We start from the raw sequence: 18,416 nt of genomic DNA on the forward strand, positions 1-18,416 counted from the left end.
GCTCAGCGCTTGCTAGTAGTTTTTGACGAACGGTTTTCTGATGTTTGAACCCATCTGTTGTTAGGAACGGCATCTATTTAAGGGCAGGCTTCTGATGTGTGGAGCGCATGGGAACAAGGCATCTAGGTGTCAAGTCTCTGTAACTCTGGAGGAAAGAGTCTTCCTAGAACAAATGCTTCCCCAACCTCAAAGTCTCCTCTCACAAATTCTGAACCTGGGTCACTGAAATTCAAAAGACAACAAGAGTTGTAGGTATGGCCCCCGTGGACTGTGGACTCCACGCGGTACGTGTTTCTTTCTCATCTAGGGCCATGGGCCGTGTGACGCTGAAACCAGGAAAGGCAAGGGCTTTGTGAGAAACATGGAGGAGGAGGAATGAAACGAACCATAAGGTCCCAGTTTCTGGTTTCCTGCAGGATAACCGTTTTAAATCTGAGAAGACTGAGGTCCTGGCTTCGGTATTCCCATGCAAAATTCATCCTCCCACCAGTTTAACTGGCACAGGGACTGCTGGCATGGTAGACATCACACTGTGACAGGCCAGCTTCCCAGCTGTCCACATGACTTGGAAGTTCCTTCTCCACTGCCCATCTTGGTCACCTGAAGGTGCTAGTTACCAGTGTGCCGAGTTTCTTCGCTTCGTGGGGCCCTGGGGTGAGGCCCACTGAGCGCTTGGGATACCACCGGACAGTTTTGAGTCCAGAAGCCGTCACCACCCCCAACTTCGCAGCATCCGACTCACGGCTGAAGCAAAGCTGACAGCCCCTCCATCTAAACTTCCATCTCCCAAACCAGCAGCGTAATGGAGGAGCCAATTAAATGATTATTAATTCATGTTACTTTCCGTAAGCCAGAGGTTCTCACCGCCTTGCATTCCGTAAACCAGCTTGCCACCTGCCCCAGAAATTTACAGCAATCTTTTATCTACCTCCATTGACTAGTGGGAACTTTTCTTTCCTCTCACACAACTTCTTATTAAAGTGTTAGAGTTGGGACGGCTACCCCGGCACACTACACACGGATGCTTCACTAGATCTGAACGTGGCCACGCAGCTCAAGGCTCTCGTTAAAGGAAAGGCAAGGTGCGTTCTCCCCCTCAGCCCTTCTCCCTCGGCTTCTCACAGACCTCCAAATCCCTCTCAGCAGCACAAGTGCTGTGCCTCCAGAAGGACTTTGTGATCTTCATGCTGTCAATGTGAGGGGAGCTGATCTTGGCGCTTGCTGCCGTTCCTTGTTCCTCAGGGGACAAGCCGGGCTTCCTGATTCTGTGCTGCAGAGCTACTGCACTCGCTAAGTGGCCAGAGATCTGGCTAAACTCTCTTCCTCTGCTAATACAGAGAGCAACATTCCTCTGAAGAGTCTGCCTTGCTGCCAGCTGTCTTGAGGCGTGCACGGTCTCCTTCTGCCTCCAGCCAGACACTTCAAGATGCTTTGGAGAGGGTTGGGAGAGAGTTCTAGTGAACAGAGGCAGGCCTCTAAAGACACAGCAGGGGAGGGGCGACGCGCTCCTGCTAAGAACTGGAGCTTCTCCTCCATGCCTGACAACAGCCTACTGGGGCGTCTCCTTGGGAATGGCACCCCAAGTTGTGTTCCTCTAGAGAAAGCAGGTCTCTAGGAAGCAGGTTCAAGGGTCATCGGCCCCAGAGTGAAAGACAGTGCCCGCACTGGTTCAGCATGCCATACACGTTTCATCAATGAAGACTCTGTGTTTCTAGAAAGACCTTTTCAAAGAAATCTTTGAGTTCAGTATGGATGGGTACAACTGTAACTTAAGGAGATTAACTTCTCTCTGTCAACTCAGTACAAACAAGACAGGGCAGCGCCTGAAAACCATCTCAGACACCATTGCTTCCTCTTTCCCTCTGAAACAAGCGCTGGTCCACAAGAAGCTTCAAGGACAGAGCAGGCATAGGCTGTGTGCACAATGCCACTTATGAGCTGTGCTCGTTGGAGATTCCCCAGGCTTGAATCTATTGTCACTGGGACAGCAACCCTTCCGTCCCCAGCCTCTAATGCTGTATTGCTGGTGTTAGCTGCCCAGACTCAGCACCTGCACCTACCTCTTCTAGGGACACCCCCATCTTTAGTCAAGTTCAGTTCTCTCTGGTCTAGAAGGAACTCAGGACTTGGTGAATAAATAAACGACTCTAGTTTTTGTCTCTGGGATTGCAGTACTCAGCTCCGGGAACTCCAGAGAGGGTCCCAAATTCCTTGCAAGGCTCAATGAATACTGACTCCAGGCCCTACCTGCTACCTGCAGAGGCTCTGATTCTGTAGGGCTCTCTGAGCCAGAGAATGCCTTTCCAGAAAGTTCCCTCGTGAGGCAGGTGTTCCAGGGACCACACTTGGAAAACAGCTACCCGGATCAGCGCTTGTCACTGGCAGGAGTCATAACGAATTCTGCTCTAACTTGGATTAAGTTCAAGAGTCTGACAAGCATGGCACACCTGCCAGTCCCCTTTCCAAGACTCTGGTGACTTGAGACTTTGGGCTTAGTTTGGGGAGAAGAGGCAGGCCTGGTCTCAGTGCCAAGTGTCTCTGGCCGAAGGTGAAGGGTCACATGCAGTTGCCCCTCATGGACGCCTACTCACTCCAAAAGCAAATACATTCACATTTTCAAAGTCAGAAATCTAGAGAGCATCACCTCCATGCATTTGTTCTGTTTGCTCTGTGACCCAGAATGTCCGGGTGCCTTGTTTTGAGCAATCTCTTCCCATAGGTCCTGGAAAACCAGGCAAAAGCCTGTATGTAGGTTCTTCTCAGTTTGCCCAAAGGGGCAGGGCCAGCCTTCCTGCCTATGCATCGGCAAGCCGTCCTGGCCAAAGTCCCCCTGAACTTCAACCCCGGGAGGATGTACAGATCCACATTAACTTCTGTTTGCACAAGTTTGTCTCCGGGAGTGGAGGTCTGGCAATATCCTGAGCTGTGGGGTCTCTGTCTTCCCAGTGAGCGGTCTTTCTGGAACACACCGGAAGCCTTGTGGTGGAACGGCACGCCCGTGTTAACTGGTGGATGCCACGGCAGCTGCTGCTTTGCATCTTTGGGGAGGAAACAGTACTATATTCTACATCAGAGGCATCAATCTGCTGCCCTAATTCCTTGTTGAAATATGCATAAGGCTGCTTAACTACGCTGATTTGAGCTCCCAAAAGGACACCTTGTACTTCCGCTTACGAGACACCTTGCTCCCTCTGTGTCAGGCTTGTGAATGAAGCACCAGTCAAAACAGTCACCACCTCATTTAGACCAGCCCGGCTGTCTTGACTACTGAAAAACTTCTAGGCACTGGTTACCACCATGAGCCCAGCTCATGCCAGGCATCGGGGACCTGAGAAGTGTTCCTGATTCCTAACCTGGAAGCAGCCAGCCAACTCTGCCTGCCTCTGGCCTCATGTCAGTTTCTACAAAGCATCCTGTCAGCCCCTGGCTTTAGGCAAGCTGCTTGCTGCTGTGGCCACAGGCAAAGGATACAGTCGGGTCTGTGTGCACCGTGTTCCCCTTAGGCTTCATGACACAACTATATAATGACCACGGAGCAACCAGAGGTGGAATCACGCAGGGGATACATCAGTGGGACATGCTAGTCACTTCAGCACTAGGTAGACTGAGGCAGGGGAATCTCAAAGGTCATAGTTATTCTGGGCTTCATAATACACTGATTTAAAAACCTACAACAAAACAGCAAAAACTCAGTGGAGACACAATTCATGGGACCAGGCCAAAGGTAATTAGTTAATGTAAGTCCTTCAGTCTTCATAGGCTCAAGCATCCTGTAGGTTCCAAGCGTAGATCCCAAAGATGCAAATATAATCACACTCTCCCAGTGGCTTTCCTAGTTCAAACCTAACGTCCTTGGGTTTTGACTAAGTTCATTCACGAAAGAAAACAGAGCAGCTTGGGAATGTGCCCATGACGACAGGACCACCAAGCAAAGCCTCCCCTGACAAAGCAGCTTTCTCCTCGACCCTACTGTATAGCCTTGTCAGCAAACGGAAATCACTGTCCCCTTTTCTAGCATTTGGGGGAGACTGGGGAGACCCCTGTCAGTCATCTTTGTCAGCACGGAAAGCGGGGTGTGTACGGCTGCCTGAGTTTTCACACAGTCTCCGTGTCTGGCTTGCTCATGGCACTCCCAAAGCTACGGGATGTGCGCACAGGAGAGGTGGTTCCCAGGTCCCTTTGGGGAGGGTTTGAACCTGCTCCTTTTCCACGTGCTTGTTTTTTTCCTGGGTCAAGTTCCCTTGATAGGAAGTTACCAGTCCTCATGGCCAGGGAATAAGGCACGGTGGTCCCCACAGCTACTTACACCCGGATCAGATCCCGGCTGGGAGACTATGAGCACTTTATCGAGGGCACTGAACCTGAAGTCACCTCCTCGCACAGGGCTTCGAGGAACCGACCGAAGGGGAGGTCGACCACAGGGCCTAGGGCGCTGGAAAGCCTCAGACACTTGTTGCACGGGCTTCATTTTTAGAAGTGTCTGGGAGTAGGAGCCCATGCGGGACAGTGAAACCATATGAAAGACAGTCCCTGGCTTTAGGACAAGTGAAAGCATCCTAACTTTATTTTTTATGAACAGCAATTGAAATACTTCTGCTACCCCAAGAGCTGGATGCCCTAAGCAGAAAACAGAGTCATTTATATTTCAAAGTCCTCATGCCACGCTATTTAATAAGCAGACATTGGGGCCATTTCTGAGCAGTGCTAAGCAGCACACACCAAACTCAATAGAAGCCATGTAAGTTGCCACCCATCACATACACAGCTGACAATTACATGGTATCTTAAAAAGCACCGGATTTGTAAGGTCTTCTCCGTTTTTCATATAATAGAAGAAAGTAGCTGTGTTTTACAGCCTTCAGTTTGTAAGGTAGGGAATGGATGTCTGACCTAGAAGGTTAAAGGACCCACTGGTGCGTCATGGAGAAAGCTAATCAGAGCTCTGACACCCAGGAGGTCCTAATCTACAGCACACAGCTCTCTAGCTGCAAAAAATCAAGCTAACAGGGGACCCAAGAAGAATGGCTGTGCCTAAGAAAAGTGATGTCCCATGAGGCACTGGGGTATGTTTTAAAAAAAAAAAAAAACCTGCCATGGCTCTCACAGAAGCCCTTCATGGAATCTGAAGCTCAAACAAGGCAGGGAAGATCGACAGGGCCCCAGAGTGAGAACCACAAGCTCGTCATTTCCTTGTGTGTGTGCACGTGGGCGGAGGCCAGAAGATAACTGGAGCTGCCATTTCTCAGGTGCCGTCTTTTTGTGGCCCGCAAGGCACCAAATGGCTTAGGGAGCTGGCCAGTAAGTCCCAGGGATCCACCTGCCTCCAGCTCCCTGGAGCTGAATTATAGCTACATGCCCCACACCCAGCTATTTTAAAACATGGGCTCTGAGGTTCCAACTCCGGGTCCCTTGTACTCACAAAGCCAAGCCCCTGCTGACCAGCTATAAAGTGTTTTCCATAGCAATGAGCAACGGTTTACACCTTCATCTATGTGCCATGCCCATAATCTATACCTTAAGAGTGATTCTCATTAAAATTTGCATGATTATCTGATTACACATAACATTTCTATTACAAAGTCGCTTACATTTTTTTGCATGTCTACACACACACACACACACACACACACACACACACACACACACACACACACCTGATAGGTCCTATCACTGACGACTTAACAATATAACTCTCAGAGCCAAGCTTTGAATTACTGGAACACAGGCAAGTCTAGCTATATACCACACCCTATATCTATTTTTGCATACCACCATAAAAATAGTTGCTGGGTTGTTGTCAGTCGTGAGACAGGATTCTGCCTGCAGTGACTGCAAGCAGCCAAGTTCTGCTAAAAGCAGTCCGAAAATGGGAAAGAGGGTGTGGGTACAGGGGGACCCTGGAAAGGCTCACAGCTACACAATTTCTAGCCGTGTGAAAACGGAAACCTGTGTCACCTGCAAGGACACGAACCAGGCCACGCCAACGAGGCTCCCGGCATCCCCTCACTCCTAGACTGCAGAGGCAAACCGACCTCGGGGTGAGGTAGAGAAGGAAGCAAGAGCCAGAGTGATACGGAACCAGGCTACTTCTGTAGATGGGGTGTATGGTGCTGGGGAATGAGAAGGTTTCCAGCCACACAGGGCTGGCTGGCCATTTGCTCGCGCGGCACTTCCACTGTTACCCACACCACGCTAGGCTGTGATGGCAGTGTTCACAGTAACGTGAGACTAGGGGAGGGTCTGTAGTCTCTGACATCCCACCGAGAGGCGTGGGCTTGCTGCTGTCTGACCCCACGGAGAAAGCCGGTTCGAACCCTTTACCCAGGCCCGTGCCATGTTACAGACTCACACATTAGCAAGACCTTTGGGAAACGTAACCAGTGCTCCGACTTTAGTAACTAATATTCTTGGAGGTTATACTACCCCTCAACAATGCTTCTTCTGGTTAAACATCTATGGTCTCAGAATTTTAAGTTCTGGAATTTGGTTCAACTCAGTATTTTATGGGTCGGGCAACTGAAGGTCAAAGACCTAAGGTCACGCATGGAAATGAACCTATGGCTGCTGACTCCTGCTAGCCCAGACCTTTCCTCAACCCGTGTTTCCTCTTAGCATACACCTTGCTTTACCTCCGTGTAGCTGACTGAATTTAAAAAGGAGGAGCAGGAGGAAGGGAGGGAGGAAAGGTGGCGGTGGGGTAGACGGGGAGAAGGCAGCAGCCCCTTCTAGGCTGTGACGGATTCCGTTTTGGGCACTGAGTCCCCTATACCATGGCATCTCTATACAGTGCTGTAAACAACAGAGAACAGGGAGGGCTGATAATAGATTTCCACCACGATGAGCCTGCCCTGCTTTTTTTTTTTTTTTCAGACTGAGTAATTAGAAGGGCAGTGGCTCTGTAGGAATTATTCATACGCGGCAAGAGCCGTGCACTATACATTTATGTTAAACATGTCAAACCCGATTGAAATCATGCCTGCCAGCGCCATCGCCCACAAACACGCTCTCCCCTCACGGCCGCCCATTAATACCTCCTCTAATAGCCATCTCCCATAGATTCGAATCATGGATGCTCCGCTGCACTAATTGCTCCGAGTTAGGTGAGCATTGTGGATAAAAAAAAAAAAAAATAAGAGTAAAGTCCCTTTGGGCCCTTTCTCCAGAAAAGAGAAAGCACTCCACTGCAGTGCTAAGAGAAAATTTAACAAAAATATACACAGGAGCACCAGTTAAGAGACTTGTTAGAGCGGCACCATGCCTCTGTTTTAGGCTGAGCTGGTGCTCTGCCCCCCCCCCCCGCCCCGCCCCCCGGCCATCCTGTCTCAAGTCCCCTTAGCCAGAGTCTGGAGCTCTGTGGCTAGAGACCGTGGTGGCTGTTAGCCCTCCACTAACCATCTCACTGTGGTTCTTTGCCAACAGCTCAATCTTGTCCCCTAATTATTGGTGATAAAGCACCACATTAATTGTATAATTAATTTATAGCAATTAATGATTGACTTGGCTAATCACAGCGTTAATCACTGTTTAGTGGGGGGACACTGGGGGCTCTTCAATATCAAACGCTCACACTCAAATCCACTCCAGCAGACGACAACGAGAGGTCATGTTCAAGTTTCAGAGGAGAAAACCACAGAGTTGGACAGTGGAAATGGCGGTCCATTAGCGGACGCTGGGCTTCAAAGAGCCTTCCCATGCTGCCCTGCCCCACCCCCACCAGCCTGTGCACTGACTAAACATGACCCTGCTTTCAACGGCACACACACACACACACACACACACACACACACACACACACCACTGCTCAGCCCTGTGGAGTCCATGGGTGGCTGGGGCTGGTGGTACTTGACCATGATTCACAGACAGGACCCCAGGCCTCCGTAACTAAGTCCCACGACCAACCGTTAGTAGCTAATTGGCCTTCCTAACTTCACACCCAGGGCCCGCCCAATCCACGTCCACAACCTGCTTTCGCTGAAGTTCGTTTTATCGAATGTGTGTGCACTGAGCACACAAACACGGCAAGGTGAACATGTGCAGGTCAGAGTTCGTTTTCTCCTTCCGTTGGGGGAGGGGGGGGGTCCAGGGATGGAACTCAGGTCAGCAGGCTGGCCGGGCAAGTGTTTTACGGGCTGAGTCATTTTGCTGGCCCACTACACGGCACACTCCCAGCAGACAATCCAGGTCATTCTGAACATGCTGGTCCGAGCTGGGTTGCTATTTTCACTGTACAACTTTGGGAGCTACTCCTTATGCTTGGGTCAATGAGGTAAACCACATCAAGTGCTTAACTAAGAAGCCCATTCCTGGCTGGGTGGTGGTGGTGCACAGCATTAATCCCAGCACTTGGGAAGTAGAGGATCAGGCGGATCTCAGTGAGTTCGAGACCAGCCTGGTCTATAGAGTGAGTTCCAGGAGATCCAGGACCCACACAGAGAAACCCATTCCTGTCCTAGGCTTAGGAAAGCAGGATACGGTTCTCAATCTGCCTGTGTACTTCTGTACCCTGCCTGAGCTTATTCAGCCTAAGCGTCTGAGCCTGCAGAATGACAGAAGTAGAAGAGTAGCTATGTACTCGCTTTGAGAGTGAGCGTGAGAATCGGGCATGCTTCTGTTGGGAAAGCGGTCTTGGCACATAGGGAAACCGATGGCAACTGGGATGGAGCATCAACAGCTGTGACTGGCGCTGACCACAGAAGCCCTGTCTACCTAGCTGGGAAGAAAGAAGTGCCTGGGCACCAGTCTGTGCCAGGAAGGTCAGATGGCAAGCCTCCAGATTTAGCCAATTTCAGAGTCAGCCCACGATGAATTCTTTCAGGGCTAATCTTGTTCCTTCTGAGCCACATGTGGCTACTTTATATTCATTAAAATGAAACAAAACTTAAAATTTTACTGCCTCTGAGTACAAGCTCAATACAGACATTGAACATTCTGGTCATCATACAAGTTCCTGTAATGTTATTTTGACAACAGGCATCCTGATAGCCCAAGGACAGTGTCATGCACCCTGATAACAAAAGCCTCCCCTAAACTTGTGGTCCTTGGAACTCTGCCCAGTGCCTCACAGGAGCTCAGGGACGAAACTACTGGCCCCTGTCTGACCGATCACATGTGGATTTCGTCTCAGGGCCATCCACAAAGGAAATCGCCAGTCCTGATCCCATAAAAAGTTAACAGAAGACAACAAAAACATCTTCAAGATTATCCATTCCTACACAAAACCCCAAACTACAAAATCAATAGACAGGGAAAATGCCACTATCCAGACCCCTCTGGAACATTGATCTGCATCAGCAGCGGTCACTGGTCATCACAGCAAACTGGAAAATCATTGTCTACTTGTTTGCGGGGAGGAAGCAGCCCCCAGCAAGCTTAATCAGATTGCAACAGCTCAATTTAGGAAACCAATCAAAGACATGCAGACTTTTTTTTTTTTTAATTACAATTTTTTTTTTCTTCAAAATACTAAGCATCCAAAATGACGGTTTCAGCTGCTGGCACCTGTATCTATTCCAAGATCATATTAGCTTCCAAGTGCTTCAAGAAAGCCTGCCATTACAAACTCAGAAGCCACGGACAGAACTGTGCTTCGGGTCAGAGGAGGGTCATTTGAAGGTGTCAGCAAGGAAGCCCACCTTCTTCCTTTACTTCTGTGCATCTGGCAAGGTGTACCCTGAGTCACTGTTCCTCCGTGTCTTCTGGAGGCAAAGAGCGAGAGGTGGGCCCGTTGCCTGGATGAATACAGACAGGAGAGCCTTGCTGGGGACATGAATTCTATGATTCTCGTTTTACACCTTTTAGTGGCCTCCTGGTTGCTGAGCATGTCCAATGGAGGCGCTAAGATGGAATATGGTATTCACTCTGAAATCATATACACTGGACCAGTTTAACTGAACGGACCTCAACAAAGCCTGCCCTACACAGGTCGCATGGATGTGAAAAAGCACACCCGAAGCCGGCAGTGCAGGGTGTTGCACGCAGTAGGAGCTTTGTAAGCAACCATTCTTTTATAATGTGTTCAGCACTCACATGGGATGCAAGAAACACACAGCAAATATCAGTGACCAGACCTGGCTAAACTTCTATATGCTGCTTCTGCTAACTTTTCAAAAACTCTTAGAAGCCACCACCGTGGGTCATTGGTTTCATATTCAAACGGAGAGAGCCAAGAGAGATGGCTACTGCTTTGCCTCAGGTTTGACTGACTGGTAAACAAACTCCGGACACAAAGCTGACCATGTTCCTGGCTTCCTTCTGAGCTTCCTGGATTGGGACAACATGACACCGGGCACTACTCTTAACCTCTCTCATTCAAATAGGAAGGCACCAAGAGGTTAAGAGACTCAGCACTGTCACCCTGCAAATGACAGGGTTGTGACCAGAAACCAAGCACCCAGATCATGCAAACACCCAGGTGACCTCGAAGGTCACTGGAGCCTTTAGAGTGTGTCGGCAAAATGTCCTCCTCTTGGGGCACACGATGCTTGGTGACTGTCTACACTGCCTATTTATATTTCTCACCTCAACAGTTTAGGAAAAACCAGGGGCTTAACACAGGTAGAAACACCTCTCCCTGCATCCAAGGGGACCTTGCTCACTGATGACCGCCCCTTCCTCCTTGGCTCTCCCTCAAACCTTCCCAGGGAATCTGACCCTGACCCTCAGTGATATGGCAAGATCAAGCTCGAAACTCCACAGAGCCTACTTCAAAAAGAGGACTCAGCCGCGCGAACGGTGAAATCCACCTGGCGCCCCCCTCTGCTCAGCCTGTGCCCTGTCCTCTGCTCCCTCAGGTGGCGTCCCCCTCCCGACGCCTGTCCCTGCTGTCTGGAAGCCTCCCAAACTTTACTTTCCTAGGCCACACAGCCCTGACTTCCGCAGGCAGGCTCGTCACAGAGGCAGGACTTCTCGGCCGTCAGTCATTTTCATTGCTCTCCTCTGGCCTCTCTCCAAGAGTCTGTATCTTGTTTAAATAATGAAGGCCAACCCCCAACCCTCAATATGATTTAAGAACAGTCTTGCCTAGAAAAGTAACAAAGGCCTAACCAATACAGACTCGAGAAGGTAAATATTTTCTTTTAAAAAAAAAAATCAAAGAATTCTAATACTGAGCATGGTGGTGAGAATTAGGTTGGACCAAACAGAATAATTTCTGTTGCTTGTCACAGCATTTCCTGTTAGCACTGTGACGGTGTCTGCGAGACTTATCTGCCCAGTAAATCCTCTCAGAAATGACTCAGCGCCTCCTCCGAACCCCTGAGCTTTTCTTCTGTCTCAACTCTTCTCTCCTCAGGATAGAGAGATCCTGTCATCTTGAGAAATGGCCGTTCTCCTCTCTTGGCACTGGCTTTTCCAGAAATAGCACTTCCTGCCCTGGCTTCTTCAATTTGTTCTGCTTTTGCTAAAATGTTCCCCCACTAGACTACATCGCTGTCCCTCTGTAGAGGGGAATTCTGGGAAGAGTGTGCAGGCCCTTCTCAGGTCTCCAGGTGCAGAACGGTGCCCACCCTTGCTGCCTCTGGTAAGCTTGAGGCTGAGAATCAGGGGTGACCTCAACCAAGGTGTCTTTGATAGGCCTTCAACAGAAGGATGAGGACAAGAAGCACAAGGTGACAATGCTGAGAAGCTGCCCAAGAAACGGCAGATGCACGGTGCTCAATAAGAAGGGTGATTAGAAAAGAATACGGAAAAGAGAAAGAAAAACAGGGAATGAGGATGTTTGCCTTAACCCTGGCAAAGGCAGGAGGATCTCTGCGAGTTCACGGCTAGCCTGGTCTTTATAGTGAGATCCTGACTCAAAGAAGAAAGAACAAAGGGGGGACCTAACAAAACTCCCTCTCTGGCATGCTCGGAGCGCATACTTTAGAAGATGAGCTGAGGGTTGGGCCTGTTTCCCCAAAGCAGCTTCGTTTCTCCCAAGGAGAAGGCCAGGGGCCAAGGACGGCCATGCATACTACCTGCCCGCTTGTTCTGGCCCTCCTCGCCGCCGCTCCCCTGGTCTTTGGCCAGCTCCTCTGGGTCAGCGGGTGCTTCACTGGGTCCTTCGGCATCTTCAACGGCTTCTTCTGAAATACAGAAAAGCAGAGATGTCAAGAGTAAAAGCTGAGAAGGTGATGAAGGACTCACTCCTAGCCCCACAAAGCACAGATGTCGGTGACTCTGCCCTTCCTGTCTCCCCTGTGGCCTAGTGGGGCTGAGGGTGTGTCCAGGGACAGAGCAGCAGTGAGGCCTGACTGGTACTAGATGTGTGTCAGTAACTTCCAGATAGGCTCTGGGGCCGCGCCTGAGCTCTCTCCAAGCGAAGCAGTCACTTACTGAACTCTGGCTGGAGACTAGATCAGACCCGGTGGTTGAGTTCTCCCTGGCCTGGCAGTGTCTATACATGTGCCAGACGGTGCCAGACAGTGCCAGGAGCTCCTGCAGTCACGTTCTGAAGAGTCACAGAACATCAGTGATATGTTTTACTGGTATAGGAAATTCTAGATGCCTGATGGGGGAGACAGAGGGGAAAGAACTCACAGTGGAATGGTCACTGCCCAAGGTCGGCTGACAATGGAGGCGAACGCTTCTGCCCAAGGCGAGAAGGGAAGATGCTGTAGTGACAGGATTTGGTCCCCGGTCTCCTGACCGCTAGATCACCAACCAAAGCAGGCACTTAATGGGACTGGGGTGAGAGGAAGACTCGGGGTTGGAGGATGGCTCAGTACTCTGTAAACCTGGTGGATTGAGTGTGAGCCCCAGATTCTCCATAAAGATGGGGGGAGGAGAGAACCAACCCCATAGAACTGATCCCCAACCTCCATACAGGTATTTTGGCACAGGTGCCCACACAGGTATATTACACACACACACACACACACACACACACACACACTCACTCACTCATTTTTTTTTAAAGACTAAAGTAAACAGTCAAGGTGAAAATCTCTTGAAGTAATGGAGAAACTGCCATGCACCTCTATGGGTTCAGAAGCATGAGAACACACACTCCTACCCCATCACAAGAAGCTCGGACCAGACTCAGCCAGAGCCAAGACCAGGATACAATCAAGGACCCGGGACTGGGGTTCTAGTCAGTGCCATCATCAGACTCTCCAACCACAGTCTGCTTTGTGGGTTGCTTTGTTTTGGAGACAAGGTCTCACACTGTGGCCCAGGCTGGCCTCAGATCCACCTTTAAATAATTCAGGTGTTATACCTCCCGAGTCCCCCCCCCCCCTCAGAACTAGCCTCTAAGTTCTATCCCACAGGAGGAGGGAACAGTCCCCGCAACTCGTCTTTATGGGTTTCCAAAATACTCAAGGCCAGGAGTACTCCAGAACTGTGTATTCCTAAGTCTTCTAGAAAGGTGACAGCATATCCTTGGCTAGAAAAACAAACTCTGAAGAAGAATGGCCTTCCTTCCTTACCAACAGCAGAGAGCCCCAGAGACAACGCCCTGTGAACTGCTTATCCAACATGGCCTCGGGGCTCTCTCTATTTTTCCTGTGGTCTCTGTTGGCTCATTGCACAGAAAAGTTAACGGAGTCTCCTGACCTTACCTTTAGTTCAAATAGACAAAAATCAGGCATTCACGGCTTGACATTTAATAGATACACCACTCAACATCAATACCATACAGTCTTGTAGAGAAAACAACAACAACAACAACAACAACAACAACAACGCTTAAATATGAGAGGGCAAAACAAATAAGTTGTACCAAAAGATACACATGCCATCTTGTGTCCAGGTAAAATGTTCTCTGCACACTGATGCTTTTGATAAGACGGTTATAAAAATTCATCTTTAATGGCAATATCAGCAATAAGTTAACCAGTACTAAATTGGGCATATGCACACTAGTTAGGCATCTTAAATTTGCTCCGTGGCACAAATCATTTGCAGGACTGAAAAAGTTAACTACATGGGATTGGGCAGACAGAGCTGGCCCAATGGGCATGTCGTCTCTCTGGCACACACATCCATGATCACCTCAGATGGAAACAGGCCGGCTCTCACAGTGGACAGCTCCCCATTCAGTGAGAAACCATGTACCTTTACTTCAGGAGGTTATTATTATTATTATTATTATTATTATTATTACTGATTTGTAGAAGATGTAAATCCACTTGAGTTTCTAGGCTTCGTTTTATCATCTGTACTTATACACTAAGAGAATGCTGTCTGTGTGCTCTAGGGAGAATGATTAAGGAACTTAGGAACAAGCCAGATCCTCTTACAGGGGACTACCGTACTCACCCCCAGTTTAAAAAGTAACAACAACAAAATAAGAAAGGTCTCCTTTAGTCACAGGAGTCTCTGCAGTTCCACATGTGACCTACAGGTGTCGCCCTCCGCATGGCAAGGCCCAGGAGGGCAGCTGGCTGGGAGGCAGACAAGTCTGGGCTGCCGAACCTGAGCATGTGGAAGTAATACACGTCTCTAAGCGAATGGCCTAGTCCTGGGGAAATAGACTAGAACATTCATAAGCAGTTACGCCATCTGTCTTCATACCATCGTCATCAACAGAGAGAGGGTAAAGGCTCTTTAACATGGATGAAAGCCCAGGCTGACACTGACCGGAAACCTGTGAGAACTGAATACCAATAAAGGTAGAGAAATGATTAAAAAACAGGGATACGAACTGCAAATCTGTCTGGACAGCCCAGGCTCCTGATGCTTTGCAGACAGGGTGTGTCTTTACTGGTCCCAGGAGTGTTATTTTATGCAAGTTTTTCTCATCAAAGGCCTGGCTTGGGCACCCACAGGGAAGGGCTGGTCGGTCTCCTGGCCCCTGGACATGGGTGTTTGGCAAGGGTGTAGGAGCCTCTGGGTCTGGACCAGAGCCTGCCCGCTGAGCTGGGGACGCCTGTTAGTTCCTCGTGTCCTGACAGGGTGTGGAACGGAGGGGCAGTTTTCCTACAGATCATCCCAACCCTGTGCGGTGGCAACTGGCCGGGGGCATCGCAGAGGCCGTGTTTCTGGTTTTCCTTCTGTAGTACCAGCCACAGAGAGATGGCGGGAACAACTGAAGGCGTGGGCTGGCGATAGGTTTTATCTGGAAAATTCTGTCCATTGCTCTGAGGAATACGTTGCTCTCCTCCAACCAACACTCACAACAGCCACCACGAAGCTCAAGCAGACACAACACAACTGGCTTTCCCTGGGAGCATTAAGGAAATGATCTGTCACATCCTAACTGCGGCACAGCAGAAATGCTTTCTCGAGGGTGTGTGGCAAGACCCCGGCAAGGAGGTCACTCCCCACCCCAGCCCCAGTTCTCAGAAGGAGGCAGCGGGTCCAAGGCATCCAAACCACTCTTGGTTTGAAAAGATACCAGAGGTGGGGCCGCTACAACTCAGCAGGAGCCCAGCTTCACCATCGTGACCACCTGGGCTCTCAAGTTGGAGTACTCCCGCCTGTCTACCTCCATTGTCAACGTGAAACCGAGAAGGGGAAACTTTGATCATACAGTCTTCTGCCTCCACCTCCCAAGGGCTGCGATCGTGAACAAGATGGAGCCAAGGGCTTCAAGCCTGCTAGGCAGACACTTGACCAGCGGGAGCTCCACTGTGGCCCAAAAGTGAAGGAAATCTGGAAAACTAACGCGGCCTTCCAGTGCTACCCTCTGACTCGCTTTCACTGACACATAAAAACATGGCCTACGGCCTCGGAGCAAACTAGAAACCTATTTGCTTTGTTCGTTTTTTTGTTTTCTAGACAAGGTTTCTCTGTGTAGCTCTCACGGTGCTGGATCTAGCTCTGTAGGCCAGGCTGGCCTCGAACTCAGAGAGATCCACCTGCCTCTGCCTCCCGTGCTGAGATTAAGGGTGTGCGCCACCATTACCCAGGAGAAGCCTATGACTTGATTGCCTCTTTCTGACAAATCCCAGGCCCTCCTTCTCAGGGTGGAGCCGGGCCAGCCAGCTCCAATCACTAGCAGCAAAGCCCTCCTGGCACAAGAATCCCAGCCAACAGACCGACCCTGAAAGAGGCATGGACCTAGAAAAATCTCCCACAGATGCTCTCTCTAGCCCCTGACCATCGGCCTCCTGACCAGGGCGACCCGAGATTCTCCTCCTGTGACCTCTCCAGAAGGAGGCACCTGTGTCAGCTGCCAAACCTAGGGATCTGGAGGAGTTTGGGGAGCAACCTGGAAGAAGGCGCGTGCAAGGAGTGTGAGCTAGAAGCCAAACCCAGAAGACAGCGTCATTATGAGGTCAGCATCCACCATGGCACACGCTTCCCAGACAGTTCACCCACGAGAGCATCTGGGTTAAAAAAAAAAAAATACCATTTCCCCCCCAAAGAATGGGTCTAGTGCCGTGTCCACTGGGGGTATTTTACACATCGCTTACAGGCTTGAAGGAAAGGGGAGCCAATCAATGATTATAACTAATCCCTCTGTTCCTACCTCTTAACAGGATAATGTAGATTAATTCAAACCTGACAAAGCCCCCACAGTGCCTTGATATGATAGAAATTTGGAAATTCTCCTAAGAATCAGGGTGTCTGTACCCAAGGCTCTCACACGAACATGTTACTTAAATAACACACCAATCTGTGATCCCCGAAGAATGAAATTGTTCATTCCCTTTTATGGGGCGGGGGGGGGATGCTTGGGGGGCGGAGGGGGATAAAGGGAGTTTGCCTGTCGGCAGGCTCAAGAGCTGAGAAACATTAGCTGTCATGAGCCACAATCAAATCAGGTTTGAAATATTTAGCAGTGGCTCGGAAAATGCGCTGGTGCGGCGCTGACAGGCGAGGTGTGCAGACGCCCGCTCTCCATTATAATGGAAATACCAGGCCCGTTCTGAATATGTATAACCCAGAAAAATGTATTGATTTTTCATTCGGCATTAAAAAAAATGAAATAGCCTGCAGCTGTCAAAAGCCTTTTGTTAAAAGCCCGTCCTTCCTGGAATGAGGTTTACCAGAAACAAGTTTTAATTGTATATGGGACCTCTTTGAAAAACAAAATAACCAATCTGCTTACTTTGAAGACAGGGTTAAGGCTTTTGCCTTGCTGCCTTTCTCCCGTCTGCAACCTAAATTAACCGAAGGAACGGCCACCTAGGCAGGTGGAAAGCACCACGCACTCTGACCAGTGACCCGCGCGCAGAGGGTGGCAGTTACGGGGACGGTTGGTTGGTGGTAGGTAGCAGGAGGGACTTGAACTATGCTTTGTCCTCTTGTCCCTCTTCCTTGGGTAGGAGCTCTGGGCTCACGCGCTATCTGCCCAGCCAATCGCTTCCGCTCTTTCAGCTTTGGTTGGCACAAGGGTGAGGCGAGAAACAGCCTGGTGTATCCCTCCAGTCCTCTCGGCCTCTTCTTACCAATGGGAAACCTCTACTGGGTACAGATATTATGCAAAGTGTGCATGCTTTATTTCGCGAAAGAGGCCAAAACCCGCAGCATATAAGGTAACTGCTAAGGCCTGGGCCATTTCCTTCAAATAAAATCAACCCCTACTTTACCCCACCCCCACCCCCCCGACCCCGTGTTAAGATTCTGACACACAACAGAAACCTGTAACGGGTTGTAATGCTCAATGCTGACGGGAAGATGGTTCTGTTGTCAGTTTGTTGATTCTCATCCTTGTCTTCTCCCTCCAATCTAATGCTGATGATGCAGTAAGCGACAACCATGAGGGTGGAGCAGAAAACTACATCCTTCTCCCTCCTGGACATCCTGGCACCTTCCCTGAAAGGTGACCCAAGGCATTACCAGTAGGTGACTCTCCGAGCCTCTGGGCTGTGTCTGTACTGCGGTTACACTCTAGTCCTGAAGAAGCTGTAGCGGCATTCCCAAACACCGCCTCTTACCCGGTTACTCACAGACTTCCTCCCGTCCCTGACAATCGGTCTGGAAGCTGCCTGAGGGGCAACTCGGAGCACTGACGTATTCTGGGTAACAACTCCTCGGCTCCAGGAACATTCCCTGAAAACAGGGTAACAGGGTGCCTGCCCACCACAGACACAAATCCTTGTCTTCACATCTCACCGGCACACGGAGAAGAGGGCATCCACACATCTCCCTGGCAGTAGTTACCCGAGGGTTCTAATTTTTAAACAGCTGAACAACTTTGTCCCTTTCAGTTTATAGTTCCTATAAATTCATCAAGGAAAATAGCAACGAGAAGTGTGTGTGTGTGGGGGGGGGGGCATCTACCATAGTCCAGGCAGGAAAACTTAACAGCAGAGCTAAAAAGAGGCAGAAGGGGCTCCCTCCCCAGGCCACCAGGTAAGCTCTGTAGGTTTGCCAAGGGCGGCCCTCTGGCAGCCAGGCCAGTGTTCCTATGCGTCGTTTTCTCACCTTGGTGGGTGAAAAAAGCAAAGAAGAAAGACACTAGTCAAAGTCGTGACATGCTGTTTATATAAAACCACCTTCTCGGAGACGACGTTTATAAACACATTCCAGCCCACCAGAAGCCGGGA

General features: G+C 49.9%; 1 protein-coding gene across 2 annotated transcripts in view; it reads right to left on the reverse strand.

Annotated features, from left to right (window-relative positions):
- The window catches only part of Zfhx3 (zinc finger homeobox 3), a 237,178-nt gene that overhangs the window by 33,383 nt on the left and 185,379 nt on the right, over window positions 1-18,416 (reverse strand). For both annotated transcript variants that reach the window (XM_038312670.2, XM_038312669.2), the window contains one exon: window positions 11,955-12,062. In XM_038312670.2, coding sequence (XP_038168598.1) covers window positions 11,955-12,062 — 108 coding nt within the window. The remainder of the gene's footprint in view (window positions 1-11,954; window positions 12,063-18,416) is intronic.

Source organism: Arvicola amphibius, chromosome 15, assembly GCF_903992535.2.
Source record: "Arvicola amphibius chromosome 15, mArvAmp1.2, whole genome shotgun sequence".
NCBI classification, from domain to species: domain Eukaryota; kingdom Metazoa; phylum Chordata; class Mammalia; order Rodentia; family Cricetidae; genus Arvicola; species Arvicola amphibius.